Raw genomic sequence first — 17,822 nt, 5'->3', positions numbered from 1 at the left:
AGATCAAAAATTCAGCAAAAGCATGTATCTTACCAAAACATTGAGGAATTAATTCAAAGATCATACAATTTACCGGCTCTCCATCATCTCCGAGATGTCCTGAATGTCCCGCAAAACCAGGCACACCCTAAAAATATAAATTAAAATTGTAAATATTGAAATAATGGATACATTCAGGTAAAAAATAAAATCAAAAATGGCTAACAGGATGTGCTAATGGGCTGTGATGAAGAGAAGGCTGCTAACATCACCCTCTACATTTGATATGATGGACTTGTTTTCTGGACATAATTTAAGGTGTTCATTTAAATTATTATAGCTCTAAGAAATGTTGAGAGAGCCAGTTTGGTGTAGTGGTTAAGGGATCTGGCTCGAAACCAGGAGGCCATGAGTTCTAGTCCTGCCTTAGGCACGAAGCCAGCTGGGTGACCTTGGGCCAGTCACTCTCTCTCAGCCCTAGGAAGGAGGCAATGGCAACTTCAGGGATTCAACACTGACTCAAGGCACCAAAAAAAAAAAAAAAGAGGTGTTGAAGGGTCTGTTCTGAAGACACTGCCATTTCTAGAACTCCATTTGTTAGATACCTGAGACACAGCCTTCTCTTACGTCGTTCCTAAAGTATGGAAAGTGTTTCCTTGATAACTATTATAATCCCTCATTTTCTCCACTTCTTGAAATGGTACAAGATGCATCTTTCATATGTCTTATTATTGATTATTATACTTCTAACAATTTTCCAAATTCTGCTGTTTTATTTTACCTGAATGTTAATACATAATTGTTAAAGAACTTGAGCCTTCAGCAATTTTGGATGAAAAATGGGATGTCCTTAAAGGTGGGAGACATTTATTTACTACTATTAACCTAAAAAAACAAAGGTATGAGAGAAACCAGACTTACAGAAGTGGCTAATCTTAGCAGTTTTCCAGTATGGTCCCAGTATGACCAATTCCAGCTATCTCCCCAGTGGAATACCACTAAAGGGACATTTCCCCAGGTGAAACTTCCTGCCTAATTATCAAGGATCTGTAGTAGCATATATTTCCTTTATCGGCAGCTTCCATTGCACTGCAAGAATGACAGCATCTAGACAAGTTCCCAAGGCCTTTAGCTGGCCTTCAGATAAGTATAGCGTTGCTCTATGAATTCTCTCACAAATGGTTCCATACTCCAGATGGTCATGTGACATATTAACAATTACTTACAGATAGATTAAGGGAACAAATCTGGAAATTAATAATCTAATTTAATAATAAATAATAATCTAATTTAATATTGAAATAATTGAAATAATCTAATTTAAGCAAAGGTAGCCCAATGTCAGCTTTACCAGGTAGACCAGGCAGGAAACACAACCAGAAAAACTAATTCTACTTTATTATAAAGTTACATGAACAAAATCTTGCAAGTCTGAAAGTACAATTCTCCTGCCGTCCCCTATATAGCCTGAGAACTTAAGGAGGGTTCCTTCTGAGCCTCTTGCTCCACCCACTAAGCAGCTGTGGGCTATGCTGCCTTTTATCTGACTGTTCCCTAGGCAGCAGGTTTTCACCCCATCTCCCAAGGTCTTTCTCACATACCATTACACCTGTGGTATAAGTTAACCTTGGCTTCTCTTGACACATTTGCAGAGGTGTCTGCAGGGGTGTCAAAAGAATCAAGATGGCATCCATAACCATGCAAAAAGGAGTGGGGCTTTGATTAAGCAGTCACAGCCATCATCTTGATTTTTTTGACACCCCATTGACCCCCTTGCACATTTGTTTTAATATGAAGAAATAGTTGTGAAGAAATGTATTGTTTATAAATTATTGATACCTAATAATAATACTATAGTACTACTGTAGTCCCAATGTTATACTCTTTTCATTGTTGTTGTTGTTGCCTTTACCATTAATTTTCCACAATCCTAAATTTCTAACTAAAGTATAAGTTGTCACTCCAAGTCACTGTGACACTGTGATCAGAATTAAGCGATGCATAATCTCTTTACCTTATGCCCCTTTCCTCGCCTTACTCCACGGGGTCCTTCTTCTCCCTCACACCTACAAAATACGCAGCAGCATTTTCTCTCTGCAATTTGGTCCTTGAAGAGAGGAAATTATGATGTTATCCTTAGAAAATTTGGGTAGTTATAATACTTACGACTGCTATAATTGCCACTTGCATATTGATTCTTAGAGGGATCCAAGACTTTCATCAAAATGACAAAAGCAACATCCATCTGTTTCATACATGTGTGAAATTTCATGACCTACATACAAAAGCAGCAATGTTTGCAGTGCAATGGCGCAAAGTTGCCTTTGTCATTTGCCCTCCCTCGCCTTCTTCTGTGGATGCCTCTGCTACTCAGGTCATGCCACTCCAGCAAAAGAAGGATCCTTTAAGTCTCAAAATCTAATCCAGTGGTTTTCATCTTATGAACTTACCATATACTGAAACAGCTTCGTGGCAATATTTTGTGCACCAATCAATAATTGAATGTTATATCCAAATCCCTTTCCAAACTCAATATGTCGAAGTTGATCAATATCTTTGGTTCCTTCCAGGGCAACTGTTATTATTCCATCCAGTCCTATTTGAAACCATGATTATTGTCAATATCGTTTTAATATCTGCTTCTTAGATTATTATATATTTTTTTCACATTCCATTCTAGCTGGAACAGTTGGGCACGTGTACCAAACTTAAAGGTAACAGAATAATCCAGGTAGCTGGGCTTGCCCAATCATAATCTGAAATAAGAATTCCTAGTAATTTTTTTTAAAAAAATTTTTGCTGTTGATATAGCAATGGAACTGAATTTTAGACATGCATAACTGTGACTATAAAAGGGGTAAATGTATAGAAAATTGCATAGAAATGTGCACATGATTGAGGAGCTATAGATCTGAAATTCAGATAATAGTAGATATTTGTTTAAAAAGAAGCATAAAAAATGGCAAAATGGAACAAGTGCACTTGAATATATATGACATGGACACAGACTGGATAAACCCCCCAAACTGCAGTTGTTGAATTCTTCTCATATACTAGAAGTTGCGTTGAAACTGCAACATCTTTTTGCTAGACAGATAGGACAAGAACAAGATGAAAATCCTTTATTAGAATCACTTCTTCATCTCTTGCCTTTAAATGTAAAATAATTTCTTCCTTCAAGCTTTTTAACTGAATATTTCTAGTTCCTTGAAGGTACATAATATGAGATAAGGTTATTTTTCGGCTGACCAAGGAAGGGCAGATGAGAATTTGCAACCCTGAATTCCATCAAGGAAGAATTTTGGAATAATAACGTAAAACTTCCACTTGAACTAAAGTATCATATTTTATTTGCTGTTATATACCTTGTATTCTAAGTTCTTCAGATTTTTGTTCAAGTGCTTTTATATTATCATCCAAGCCATCAGAGAAAAGAAGTAATACCTAAAAAAAGATAAGGACAATGAGATTAAACTAGGGACATAGACCAAGGGAACCAGAACAAGATGCACGTAATACAACACAGCCTCATTTATCAAATAGTACGATGAACAACAAAGAGAAATGTATACATTTGGAGAAATGAAGATGCATTCAGATAAACCAACATTGATAGGGATTACAAGAAGACCCACTTTTTTTGTTGAAAACTATTTAACCCTACAGTGATAAACAAAATATTGGAAGTAGAAAAGGGCATAATAAATAAGAACAAATAATTACCAAACTGGCCATCTTTGGTATAGGCTGAGTATATATAAAGCCATTTATAATCTTAAAGAGATTATAAAAAACGTAAAGGCTGAGCGTATATAAAGCCATTTATAATCTTAAGGAGAGAGATATCATTTGAAATATCCAAAAGTAGTCTCTGAATTAATTAAAAATGGAGATAAAATCTGAGCAAAAGCATCTTTAATTAAAGGATTGTTCAAGAAAGTTGATTGGCATATAATATTTTCAGCCAATGGGAATTTCCCACATTTTGAAATGCCAATGATCCCCCCCCAAAAAAATTCTTTTAACCGTTCAGTATTTCACTATAGTAAATTCTGCAGTAAACAACAAAAAATGAATACATTTGTTGTATAGGATCATTTTATTCATCCTGTAAAACATAGATTAATTATTAAAGGCTGCTATGTAAATGTTCCAATTTTCTCAAAAGCTTTTAATCAAAATGAATAACTAAGAGGTCACTGAAACCAGAAAAGGTAATATATATCAAACTGATTACAACTCTTCTCCTTTGATTCATACAATCCAATTTTAAAGGAGTGCCATATCATTAATGAAGACGATTTAAATTATTCCAATTTAAATAGTAAGTTGCTATCTGCTGTGATGCAGTATTTGAATAGAAACTATCAAGATGAGAATAAATTACCATGTTTCGTTTTTCTTCAGCAGCCTCATTTTTAAATGAATTCCAAATATCGTCCAAGAAGTTGACAGTGAGATGAGATGGACTGTCAACCACAATGTTTCTGAGTCCTTCTACTAAATTTGTATCAATTTGACGAGTTACCAAGTAAGGTGGCTTTGTGTTTTGTACTGAAGTAGTCACACTGAACTGGACTTTTTTACCCTTAGTGCAACTTGCAGTACTTAAAGACGTAAGACTTTTTATAATATCAGGAAGCTGGGTCTCCAAAAGATGTTGCTTACTGAATAAATTGTCCCCTGACTTCTGTGATGAGATATCAAATCCAATAATCACATCTACAAAACATGCTGTTGAGATGAATACAAAAGCAAAATATCAGAAAGCAGTAAAACAAATTTGCAGTTGAAATCAAGCAAATCCTGGCAATACTTAACATTGCATCTTTCAAAATGGATTGCTTCTCATTTCTTTAGGGTTACCTGGATAAGCATTTGTGGGGAGGTAGTACATAGCCAGCTACATGTAAATTTAAACATACTCTGACTTAAAAGATTTTGGCCATCATGATGTTGCAATAGCATAAAAAGCTAAACTAAATGAGATGCTTTGAACTGAGCTACAGTACCCATCTAGCAGAATAATTTGATAACACTTGACCGACCCTTCCTTCCTTCCTTCCTTCCTTCCTTCCTTCCTTCCTTCCTTCCTTCCTTCCTTCCTTCCTTCCTTCCTTCCTTCCTTCCTTCCTTCTTCAGACTACAGATATAAAACTTTTATATTAAGTTATATTAGTATAAATTACAAGTCACCTCTATATAGAGGGACTGTGGTCATACAACTTCCTAAGCCATTGTTTGTTTTAACCATGATTTATTAATAAACCACATTTGGCCATGGTCCACAGTGTGGAAAGCCACAAATCATAGTTTAATGCTTCGGCTATTACAGCAAACTAATCTAAAGCCAAATAAATCACATTAGCATATCATGGGAACCCAGCCATAGAAAATATCTACATAAACTATTTATATTTAGTTTATTTTTCACAGAGTTCTAAAACAAATTTATAGTTTTCTGTGTTCACTGAAGTTTTTTCCCCCCTTTGGGAAGAAGGAAGCATTCATACATAATTCTCCATCTGCACTTTGGAGTATTGCTTTCCTACAAAAGCCACTCAAAAAGATTTTTCTGAATTTTTCTCTTAGAATATTGAAGTATCAAAGCTGCATGCAACTCAAAAGCACTCTATATATTGAACGTTCTTCTTAAAAGTTTTTAATCACACTCAGCTGATAATTATATGTTAATCATCCGAGTATATTTTTTGAGAATAATTAAAAACAGATTTAAAGAACTTGGTTAATAAGCATGAATAAAAACAGGACTGAGGAAATAATTCGAAATAATTATCTAAACTTTATTATCTGACCCACAAAGTTCCTTGGTATTTGATACCAACAGAATGAAGTCTTTTCTGAAATACGTAAGAAAGCACTTAACTACTTCTTAAAGATTTTTTGATAGATTTTTTTTTCCTCACTAATGGTTCACAACTAATTCATCAGTAGTTTGCGGATTTTACTCTAATTTAATAGTGGGATTGTTGTTCTTACTTAGTAAGATGCTTTTAAAATTTATCTCTAGAAAATCTGTTAGTTTTGAAGCATTCTCAGATCAGATGCCAGAACCAAACAAGAGAGTCAAATTAGCTTGACTGAAATAGGAAAAATATGATTAGAATATAGATAATGAAACACTGAAAAATGAACAGATGATCCAATCTACCCATTTACATTAGGCATTAGAAATGTTCATGGGTGCTTAATGAAGTTTTTATTTCCCCTCCTTATCAAGAACTCTTTGTAAACTTTGTAAACTTAAAAGAACTTCAGTAGTCTGCAGAGTGAAACAGTGGTTTAAGCCACTGTTTCACTCTGCAGACTACTGAAGTTCTTTTAAGTTTACAATATAGCCTGGAATGTTTTGAAGAGGGAATCAGAAAAGGAACAAGGTCCTTCTTGCAGGCAGAATTAATCACATGGACGTCTGGATTTTGTTCAACAAACCAAGTCACAAAAAGAGATGGTTACAATGATTTGGCTATGTGACAAGAATCAAATACTAAAAACTAAAATCCTTTATCATGTAAGCAACCAAGCATTTTTTTTAACTGAATGGGACTTACTTGCATCAGTAGGCACTTTACAAATTTCATCATTTACATGATTTAGAATAGTATTTAGATCACCATAAGAGTTAATTCTATATTTTCTGCTTGGGGAATTGGTAAGCTGCAGAAGTCTTGCATCAGTCATGGCTCCTACTCCAACTGCATGGATTTCTACACCTTCCTCTCTCAGATCTTTTGCTGGTTGAGGAAACTCATCATCTGACCTTCCGTCAGTGAATATGAGCAACTTTTGGTTGATACTTCGAGCCGCTCTCTGTTTACTTGATTTGAAGAAGGATTTGACTTCTTTGAGAGCAAATCCAATCATTGTGGAGTCCCCTGTGATCAGTGACATGTTAGTGATTTTACTATTCAGTTCTGACAGGTTTTGATAAGCACCCAGCTGGAATTCTTCTTGAAATTTATTACTAAATTGGGCCATGCCAACTAGAATTTTGCCATTATAAATAATTAAATTAAGCAACGCTTTCACAAAGTCCTTCACACTCTTCAATTCTTTGTCAGGGATACTTCTGGAATCAGTTAAGATAACAAGTTCTGCTTCGATGTCACATTCTGCAAAAGGAATACAATAAAAAAACATGACGTCTTCCTTAAGTATTGCATCAAAGAGCAAATAAGAGTCACATAGGACAGCTTAGACAGAATATGAATCCCAATTTGCACAAGTTCATTATTTTAAAAAAAGAGGCCTGCCAGAGGGACACCTTAAGATACTATAAGCCTACAGAGTTTTGGCCATGCTGTGGCGGCTCCATTTGCTTTTTCTTGGTTCTGCATTCTATGTATCATGATGTTAAATAAACATCTCCTAAAGTAACACCTCATACTCAGTGCGTATGTGCGCCTTCAAGTCAGTGTTGACTCCTGGCGACTGGACAAGTCCCTGCAGGGTTTTTTTGGCAAGATTTTGGAAGTGGTTTGCCATTGCCTCCTTCCTAGGGCTGAGAGAGGGTGATTGGCCCAAGGTCATCCAGTTGGCTTTGTGCCTAAGGCAAGACTAGAACTCACCCTCTCCTGGTTTCTAGCCTGGTGCCTTAACCACCACATCAAACTGGCTCTTTTATCCAATATCTCCCAATATCTTACTACTCATTTTTTTCTCAGTAAGCATGCTCAGAAGGAAGCACTGGACAATTGGCAGGCTGATGGATGAATCATCTGTCAAGTTTTCTGATTGTTGCCATCTTTCATTCCAAATCTGTCAGTCTTCCCAGGTAAACCAGACAGGAAACACGACTAGATGAGCTAGTTCTATTTTATTGTAAGTTTACATTAACATCATCTTGCAAGTCTGAAAGTACAAATCTCCCACTCTCTCTATTTACCACTTGAGTAGTTAGGGTGGGTTCTTCCTAAGTTTCTTGCTCTGACCATTATTCTGTTGCAGACTCCTTTCTCTTTCATCTGATTGTTCCCTAGGTGGTATCTCTTCCCCCAGTCTTCCAAGGTCACCCTCACATTCCATCATAAAATCTCACTCTCTGTAACTGTGTTCTCCAATTTTCCTCTTTACTTACTCATCTCTTCCTTTCGGTATTGTTATCACAAAAGGGGGAAATACAAAACTTGAGACTTTTCCCAACTTCAGAGTGCTTCTGGCATTAGAAACATCATCAACACTACAGCTATTAGATTGTTATACCCTTGCTCTTGGGAGAAAAACCCCACATACAGCAGAAAAATTAGGCAATATTTTACCTTTTCTTGAAATAATGCACATTTGATCCGATAGTTTCTTGGTTATGTTTTCTAGTCCCTCAAATGTATCCACGTAGAACCAGCGGTCTGGTGATCCAGCCATGATTTTAAGTTCCTCAGCCTTTGCATCTTTTATTCCAACAGCATAAATAATCGTTCCTTTCTCTCTGAGCTTCTCTGAAATTTCACCAAGTTTGTCCTTATCATGAGACTCACCATCAGTTATTACCATAAGAACTTGAGCGACACCTTGGCGTTTGCGGCCACCATTCGCTTCGATTAAAAGATCTTTTGAGTGCTGAAGAGCCTTTGCTGTGTATGTATTTCCAGTTAAAAGTACATCATTCTGAATAACGTTAATGATATCTGATCTCTTACTATAGTTATTCAGCTTAAACATAACTTTTGGATAATCAGAATACTTTATTGCTCCAAACTGAACACGATCTTTACCTACATCAGACTTATTCACAATGCCAATCATGAAGTTCTTCATGAGATTGTAGTTATAAGGACCAATACTGCTGGAACTATCAATTACAAAAACCAGATCTAAACGATTTATCCTTTTGCACTCTGGAAAGCAAACAAGACAAGATACAGGCACCATTTTAAAAAATGTTTATATCACCATATATTTTTACTCCTACACTCATGTCCCTTTACAAACAAAGAGTGTGTGATTTCTCATTCATGTTGTATTTATTGTGAATAGGTTAGCTTGTTGGAGTGCTAATACTGCATTTATTTGAGACAGAGTCTAATTGTTTATAAATAAAGTTAATGCACAGTTCTACATGCATTTTTACTAACACAGTGGGGTTCAACATAAGGATAAAGATCAACTGAAATTTCTAAGAGATTTTTTTTTCTTACTGGGGATTTGGTTTGAAACAGCTTTGAAAAAGTTAGGGTTAGGGTTAGGGTGGAAAAATCTGCTCTATTGATATGTATTGCTAATCTGTTATTTTTTGCTACACTTTAAAAATTAAATGTAAAATTAGCTGAGTTTCCATTTTCTATTATTTGATTATAAGAATGCAATGAAAATTTGTACCAGTATGTGGTTACATGATCATTGCAGAGAAAACAGCTGCAAACAGCTCTGTGCTACTGTAAGCACAAAGGACATTACTACAGTTAAGTAACAGAAGAGCCTGTACCACCCACTACATTTTTAATGTACCCTAATCCAGCTTCCTCTACCCCATCATTGCTTTTCTTAAGAAGATAAGTGCTAACTGGCCTTCACTCCTACAAGAAGAGAGAAGAAAAAAAAAAAATCCAGATTTGCTTCCTGCAATATTAAGAGCGGGATTTGTTTTAACCCATTTTCTAAATTATAATTTTCCACTCCTTTTTTTAAAAGGCCAAAGAGCCCAATAGCATTTATTTTAAATTGTTTAATATACTATGGGCCTTTTTTGAATTCTGCAAATACTGTAATCCCCTAAACATTGTTATTAATTTAATAGAAGTTTCAGTTACATGTAAATTCACATATGGCTGAATCTGTTCTTCCTCTAATTACTGATTCACAAACACACCCAAAGAGAAGGTTAAATAAAACTTGTCTTTGCCTGTTCACTTAAGGACTGCAATACTGGATGATAGTTGGGATGTGTTGAATGGCAGACAAGCTGTCTAACATGGAGAGGGAATGACTTACAAAAGCCATCGGAGAAAGCAGAGTAAAACCAGGGACTTCATAATTCATACCTCAGGAGTCTCTGATCAGTTATGCTACTTCAGCTCTCACTATACTGCTGTGTGCAGTATTTTAATCTAGTATTGGAGCACCTGCTCCCATCAGTACCTATCTATCAATTAAGGTCGAATGAAGGTGGTCTCCAGACAGCCTTGTATATGCCACTGACTTGTAATACAGTGACCTGGTAGAGGGCAGTCTGAGTACAAATGCCCCCATTGTGGGATCCTCCGCGCCCCCTGCCCTTGCTCAGTTGCAAATGGCACCAAGCTTTTTGAGCTTTTCAGCTTAATACTGTATATATCTGTTCACCCATGCTAACAGCTGGGTCTGTCTTGCTATGACTTTGCTTCTATTTCCTTATCAATGTTTACAGATGATCTGTGATTCTAAATATGTGTGAGTGGGTATTATTGTTATTTCTTTTTCATTGTTTAAAATTACCGTAAAATGTTTTTTTTTAATTATCTCATGCTTTGGGTTTGTTTTTGACAATAAATATACAGGTTAGAGGTTGTAGAAATAAACGTTTATCCTTAAAAACTGTTCCATGCAGATAAATATTGGTAATCCTGAAAGAGCAAATATATAGAAGATTCAATATTCATGATTTTTAAAAATCTTATAACAATTGACATGTCGATATTCTTTGAATCCAGTAGTGATAACATGAAAAACCATGCTATGATAGGAGAACCAGTGTGAGCAAATAAAATAATATCCCACTTATATGGTCAATGGGGAGAGAAAAAGATAGACAAGTCTAACTAACTGTCAGGATTTGATTATAAATTGGAGATAGCCTGATCGGCGGTGGTGTACATACCTTTAGCCTGGCAAAGGGCAAAGTCGTAGTCTTTGATCAGTCCTGTAGGGTAATTTACTACTCAGCGCACATATTGGTTTGCCCCTGGGAGTTGGCTGCAATTCTGTATGCACAGTGGCATGGGTTCTTGCCGTTGACTTCTCCTATAACCCAAGTGGGCAGCTGGCATGCCAGCTTCTGATTCAGATCCTTGATAGCCCTGCTGCAACAGTCCTTACAAAGTCCTTGTCTTTGGGCAACTGGTTGCCACATCCTCGCTTAATCTTAGGAAAAAAATCTAACCAAATCCCTCCATCCCTTAACATCAAAGTAACTAAATCCTGAGGTTTACAAGAGGAAGGACTCACACAGAGACATAGTACACTGATTGAAATTGTGCATGTGGGGAAGACATCTTCCTAGACCCACCAGTTCTTGACTTTAGCAGGGATGGACCACTTTTTCAGTGCTGAGGTGACATTAGCTTGCACTCCAAAACAAATAGGTATCGCCACATCAAAAAACCAGCCAGAACAAAAAATAAATATGATTTAATGTAATTTTGGCTTAATGTGAATGAAAATCACTTTCAATTAATGAAATGTCATTAATATATTTACTTCATAAGTATTTCAGCATTTATCTCTTTTCTCACATCAGAAATTTCAAATTGCTAGAAATGTTTGGAGGGCTTCAACAAATTTTATGAAAGTGTGGCATATACTAGCAGTAGCATGGCCCAAATGAAGCACTGGATTCATTTATCTTCAGAAGTGGACCAGAAAGAGAACTATTCCTCCCAGGTGAGCCCCACTGGGGTTGACAACTAGCCTAAAGCCAGACATACCAAATTCAGCTAGTTTGTTAGGCCACACAGAGCTCCTCTCCTCCCCTGTACAGCTGTGCCAATAAGACCTATGATCAAGGTAAACCAAACGTATAGTTGCAACTGTGCTTTAAATCCCAAAATAAAGTGAGACATCTTGGTTGACTTTGGCCAGCATCTTCCTGGTAACATTTGACTTCAGAACTGTAATAAGGAGACTAAATAAAGTAAATCCATTTTGCATCTCCTAAATGTCAAAGATAACTGAGCAGACAAAATACCTGTGGGTGGGTAAATGTTGCCAGCGGTAGAATTCCTTCCCTGATTGAAAACTCAATTGTTTGGTTAGATTTTTTTTTTTTTTACTAAACCTGCACTTCCATGTTTCTTTCATTTTTCTTGCTATCCTTGAATGGTTCTGGTTTTAGGATTTTAATATGGTATAATTTTATAGTCCTAGTACTAATTTACTTATAAACGAAGTAAAATAAACCAGTAAATCTTGACCTTCATCTGCAGAACTATCATGTATCTGGTAGGACATTATACTTTCATACTTCTTTTTAAGGACATATAATCTTTATTCCAAAACACAGCATTTAAAAAAAAAAAATCTGCATTTTGATCCTTTGAGCAGGGACCTCAGGAATTCATCATTCTAAGGTAGCATTTTCATAAAACATGGCAGCTGTATAAGCCCTGCCTACAACATTTGGTCCACCACTAAAGCAATCTTCATACAAAATTCTCTGCTTTTTACCACATAATTTCAGTTTTCTTCTGGAATTTACAAGGCCCATGTTCTTTTTTTCCACCCAGCCAGACAAGGCCACTCACATAAATGCCCAAGAGCAACAGATGTAGTACTAACCCTGAGGCTTATACGGGCTGCATATGCCAAACATGATGTCTTCCTCGATGTCCTTCAGAATATCAAAATTTTCCAAGTAAAACACCTTGTCAGGTTCCCCACTGATCTCTTGTAGCTGTGTACTATTGGCACCAAAAATCCCAATGGAATAGATAATGATGCCCTCTTTCCTCAGAGCATCGGCTGGTTCTTTTACGTTATCTTGTGCTTCCCCATCTGTGATCAGGATCAGAATTTTATTGACAGAAGACCGTGCTCCTTTGGCAGATTTGAAATAATCAGAAACAAATTGCAGAGCTCCTCCAGTATAAGTGTTCTGATTCATGTGATGTATGGTCTCAATGGTGTTAATAATGTAGCTTTTTGATGAGCTGAGTGGGAACTCCTCTTGATTGGTGCTACTGAACTGGACAACACCGAAACGCACTTCATCTGGACCAATGCGGCATTTGTTTACCAACTCTTTCATGAAATTCTTCATCTTCCCAAAATTCTCAGGGCCTATACTTCCAGAGCTGTCCACTAGGAACATGACATCGGCTTTCATTTCCTTACAGGCTACATGAAAAAAAGAATAATTATTCAGGTGAAAACACTGGATTTCTATGAGTCAAGTAGAAAAGAAAAGCATGTTTCAGCAGTGTTTCTTCCCATTTACTCCTAACCAAATAAGCCCTGAGTTCAACATCAGAGGCCTTTCCTACATGACAGTATGCCCTTTTAATAATACCCACTGTACCCAAATACAGGGAAAAAGTGCCATTTCTCAGTGGTATGTCTGAAGCATATTTCATTATCTTTTCAGTACCAGTTAAAACACTTTAGATAACCTCCGGCTTTTCATTCACTTATATTTCCACAGCTCTCATGTAACATTATTCTGATCTTGTCATGATGCCTGTTTTAGCCTTGGTGCTGCTGTATATAGATATAGATGTAAATATAATTTCTTGAATTTGGGCTTCCTGGCAAATACAGCCTTGTTGTTTTCTTGCAATGCTGTAGAAATGGGAAATATTCTCCTGGGAAATATTTTCAACAGCAAAGCAATTAACAGTTAATCAAAGGCTGCAGAGAAGCAGAATGTCAACCCAGGTCATCCATGTTCCCAAAATACCAGGTCAGACCAAACCTTTTCAAATATTTGTAATAGGCATATACAAAACAAAGATTTTTCAAAGGTTCTATCTGAGTTTATAACACTGAATTAACATCAGCTGCCAGATTGCAAATTAAAAATGGACTAATTTGTCCTCAGCACTTAAATTCCCTTTGCTATCAGTCACAGAAAGTTCAGAATGTGTATACTGAAGTCAATAGAAGCTCATCCAGCTAAAACTGAGTACTTCATAGCTATCATAATTTAGGGGAGGGTTCTTAATTCCTGCAATGCAGTATTCCTACTTTTTCACTAGATGATCTTCCAGTTTCAAAGTTCAGCTGGGGAAAGGTAAAACAGCATGCAGTGTATTTGGAGGGGAAGATAACCTTCCACTCATGGCAGATATTCTTTCCACCCCACACCATTAGCTTTACAAATCCAGCATCTCCCTAACAAGGACTACCAAATCTGGATCCCTGCAGTCCAAGTGGGACAACTCTCTGCATCCATGATCAGAAACTTCACAGCTGCATTAAGAATGCAATGTGCCAACAAGCCACTTGAAGTTCTAGGCACTGTTTTGACATTTCTTTTAAAGTTTCACTTTTTCTTCTTTTTTTTAACTACTGCTTGGAGATTTTTCATTGTACTTCGTGGACTCTATGTCTGTATTAATAATATGTTAATATTAACAGTAGGTTCATATATACTGTATTTATTAATAATATGTAATGATGATGATAATAATAATAATAATAATAATAATAATAATAATAATAATAATAATAATAAACACTATGTTAATATCTATATTGTATTTTAAAACAATAAGAGTTGCAGCTTCAATAGCTTGACCAGCATAGTGTTTTCCTAGCACTGGAGGATGCTGTTGTTTATGCCAGCCAGGGGGTTTTAAAAGAACAGGGAATGGAAGGCAGATAGGTGGTGTCAAGAAAAGAAGAAGCAACAGAAGAGAGAAGGAGAGAGACAAAGGAATGCTGGAGAGGGAAAGGCAGTGGAGGGGGATTGGGGGTAAAGGGGCAGATAAGGAAAGGAAGAGGAGGACAGGGAGATGAGAGATGCTGGAGGGGAAGTGACAATAGGAAAAGAGGAAAAGGGCAACGGGAGAAGGTTCATTCAGGTGACATAGAAAGGTTCCAAGGCAAGATGATTCTCCAGCCCATCCATCTGGCTTAAAACAACAATAACAATAACAACTTGTGATATAACTGTAATACAAGCACTGCAATTAGTCAATGTTCCTATAGCTAAACAGATAATGGATTTTCTATAGCAAAATCTATCTCTGTATTATCTATAGAGTTAACAGAGTCATCTACAACAGGGTTCTTCAACCTCAGCAACTTTAAGATGGATGGATTTCATGGCTGGCAGGGGAATTCTGGGAGTTGAAGTCCACCCATCTTAAAGTTGCTGAGGTTGAGGAACTCTGATCTACAGCATACAGTGTAAGGACTGTAACAGCCACTATGTAGGACAGACAGGCAGAAGACTAGCAAAGCGCACCCGTGAACACCAATTAGCAGTCACAAGACACCATGAAAACTCCTTAATCTCACAGCACATGGACAGACTCAACCATAGCTTCAACTGGGAAACTGTGCCTAGACCAAGCTAAATCCAAAAAACACTAGGGAATTTCTGGAAGCTTGGCATTCAGACAAATCAGCCAACAATAGACACATAGAGATAAACCACATTTACACACCATTCAAAAGAGACAATAAAAAAGCTAGGAAGGAAACAAAAAGACCAGAACACATCCTCTTCAGCAGCCAACACCCAGACAAGCAGGGATTAACAACAGACAAACAATCAAGAGGAAAACAATACCCTAATCAAGGAACTACCAGGGAGAAAACCAACCCCCACCAACACTGGCAGGGCAAGCTACTGTATATAAACAGGGAGCAAGCCCCACACCGATCATGTTGAGTTGATCAACCCAAACTGGTGATAATACCTAGTCAGGTAATGAAATGTCTGCAAGTAAACAACCAAGTTCAGAGAGCACCAAGGACTCCACATAACAGACTTTATTTACAGGACTAGCGGATGGTTCTCTTACCTTCTTTAGAGCATATGTCTCGAACAATTTCATTTTTTATATTTTTCAAGGAGTCAAACTGTTCCACAAAGTAGACCTTTGATTTTGAGTCTGCAATCTCATTTAACTGTGTGATATTAGCAGGTTTCACACCAATGGCATAAATGTTGACAGCTGAGCTCCTCAGCATATTAGAAGGTTTCAGCACATTGTCATGTGCTTCTCCATCTGTCAGTACAATGAGATAGCGAGGGGCTTCACCACCTCGCTGTTCTTTTGCTTTTTCAAACAATGGCTGCATAGACTGTATAGCAGTTCCAGTATACGTGTCTCCTCCCATTTGGATTATATTATTAATGGCTTTTTCTAAATGGCTGCTTTTTGTATACTTATCAAGTTCAAATTCTGTCCTGTAATGAGTTGCAAATTGAACAACTCCAAATCGAACATGATCGGGTCCTACGGTAAACAGCTTTATCACCTCCTTTAGGAATTTCTTCATCTCATTAAAATTATAGTAGGAGATGCTTGATGAACCATCAATGAGAAAGTAAATATCAGCTTTTTCTGTTTCCACACATCCTGCAAGAACAAATAAATTTTAGACAGATTAAAGAGACAGGGAAATAACCTCTCCTCCCTCACAATCACTAATTGGAACCATGCACTGAGAAAGTCATTGGACCCTCTGCAAAATGGTTTCCTCAATCCTAAACTTTTGTAGGTAGTCCAGAAGGATACTATGCTCAATGACATCAAAAGCTGCTGAGGAGTCTAATAGGACCAGGAGGCATGCACTCTTCCTCCAAAAATCAGTTGGTCATACACACCCCGGACCGTCAAAGGAGCCAGGAAAGGCATGAGCCAATCACAGGTGGTAGAAGTCATATTAGAGAGCACCCTATCCATTACCTTGGAATTTGCAGGCCAGAAGGAATGCCAGATAATGTAGTCAGATGACAAAGTGATATATTGGCCAGGGAGTTGGGGAATCTTGTCAGTTCTTCCCTAAAAGGGAGCTTGCTCCCTTAAACAGTACCATTAGGTAATAGCCTGTTGATCCAATAAGGGAGGAGAAACAGAGATGTTTTGTTTCCTTTACTGTTACCGTGTTGGCCCAAACATCGGCATGTACCCATGCTTAGTCAGTCTCGTCTTTCATCTTCTTCCACCAGTGCTCCAGGTGTCTTTTCTGTCACTTCATCTCCTACAGTTCCTCAGTGAACCAGGGAGCCAAACAGGATCAGATAGCAGAGGAAGGCCATTTGGGTGCAATCTCATCAAGGGCTTATCTAGAATGCTAAACAATCAAACACCTTGGACAATCCCCCCACCCCCAAATCTCACTGGAATGATGACAGCTATTGCAGACATTCAAGCACTGAGCACAAATGTCTGCCAGGCTGACTCCCATTTGAGCTAAACTTCTGATAATCTGCACAATGTTTTCCCTGCTCCAATTAAGATACGGCCATTTGAGCAAGCCCTGGGGGGTGTAAATTATTTCTTTGTCCCTTTTGCATTGGAGATTTATCCAATATGCTCACATGTTGAGTGTTCTGGATAATGAGTGCTTGAACAGGGCTCAAGATTTCAGCATGTTGTTGAAAAGGAATAATGGAAGCAATCAAAGGAACCTACCGCCTTAGTGGATCTGGCTGTAAAAAATTATCCAGAAGTTACCTATGATGTATTATCTGGTGGCCAACCAACTATCCTATTTGCAGTCTTACCCTATATTCAATGTATACTGTCTTCAGAGTCTTAAGGTTTCAAGTAGAACTGTGACTTGGGACCTCATACTACTGGCATTATTTATTCATTCATTTATTGCATTTGTACCCCATTGCAAATCCTTGATGATATACAGGTTATAGAGAAATTTAAAACATGCAGAATAAAAATTAAAAGTAAAACTGGAAACAATTTAAATGAAAACACCCTCCCCCAACCAAATAATCAGTAAGAAATAACAAAAATAAAAGATGGCTAAATCTAATTAGAATAGAACAGAATCCAGAACAGATTAGAGCAGATCCAGAACAGATCAGTCTTCAGCATTTTTCTGAATGCAGTCAAGGAGAGACTAGTTTGAATACCACTGGGAGATTGTTCCAAAGAACTAGTACTGCTACCCAAAATATAGTGCCCCCTCACCTCAGTTCCCCTTACTTCCCAAAAGTG

The 17,822-nt window shown here is 37.2% G+C and overlaps 1 protein-coding gene across 3 annotated transcripts in view; it reads right to left on the bottom strand.

Annotated features, from left to right (window-relative positions):
- Window positions 1-17,822, bottom strand: part of LOC103065903 (collagen alpha-6(VI) chain) — a 67,721-nt gene that overhangs the window by 36,779 nt on the left and 13,120 nt on the right. For all 3 annotated transcript variants that reach the window (XM_088150887.1, XM_088150888.1, XM_088150889.1), the window contains 9 exons: window positions 15,660-16,220; window positions 12,469-13,026; window positions 8,259-8,834; window positions 6,552-7,112; window positions 4,367-4,713; window positions 3,345-3,423; window positions 2,430-2,575; window positions 1,994-2,086; window positions 74-127 (listed from right to left, as the gene is read on the bottom strand). In XM_088150887.1, the coding sequence (XP_088007013.1) occupies window positions 74-127; window positions 1,994-2,086; window positions 2,430-2,575; window positions 3,345-3,423; window positions 4,367-4,713; window positions 6,552-7,112; window positions 8,259-8,834; window positions 12,469-13,026; window positions 15,660-16,220 (2,975 nt within the window). The remainder of the gene's footprint in view (window positions 1-73; window positions 128-1,993; window positions 2,087-2,429; window positions 2,576-3,344; window positions 3,424-4,366; window positions 4,714-6,551; window positions 7,113-8,258; window positions 8,835-12,468; window positions 13,027-15,659; window positions 16,221-17,822) is intronic.

Source organism: Python bivittatus, unplaced genomic scaffold (genome assembly GCF_059951505.1).
Source record: "Python bivittatus isolate LINGU-HERP-01145 unplaced genomic scaffold, Pbiv_v1 ctg000610_np1212, whole genome shotgun sequence".
NCBI lineage: Eukaryota > Metazoa > Chordata > Lepidosauria > Squamata > Pythonidae > Python > Python bivittatus.
The sequence above is the reverse complement of the archived record's forward strand: the minus strand, read 5'-3'. Positions and strand labels throughout refer to the sequence as shown.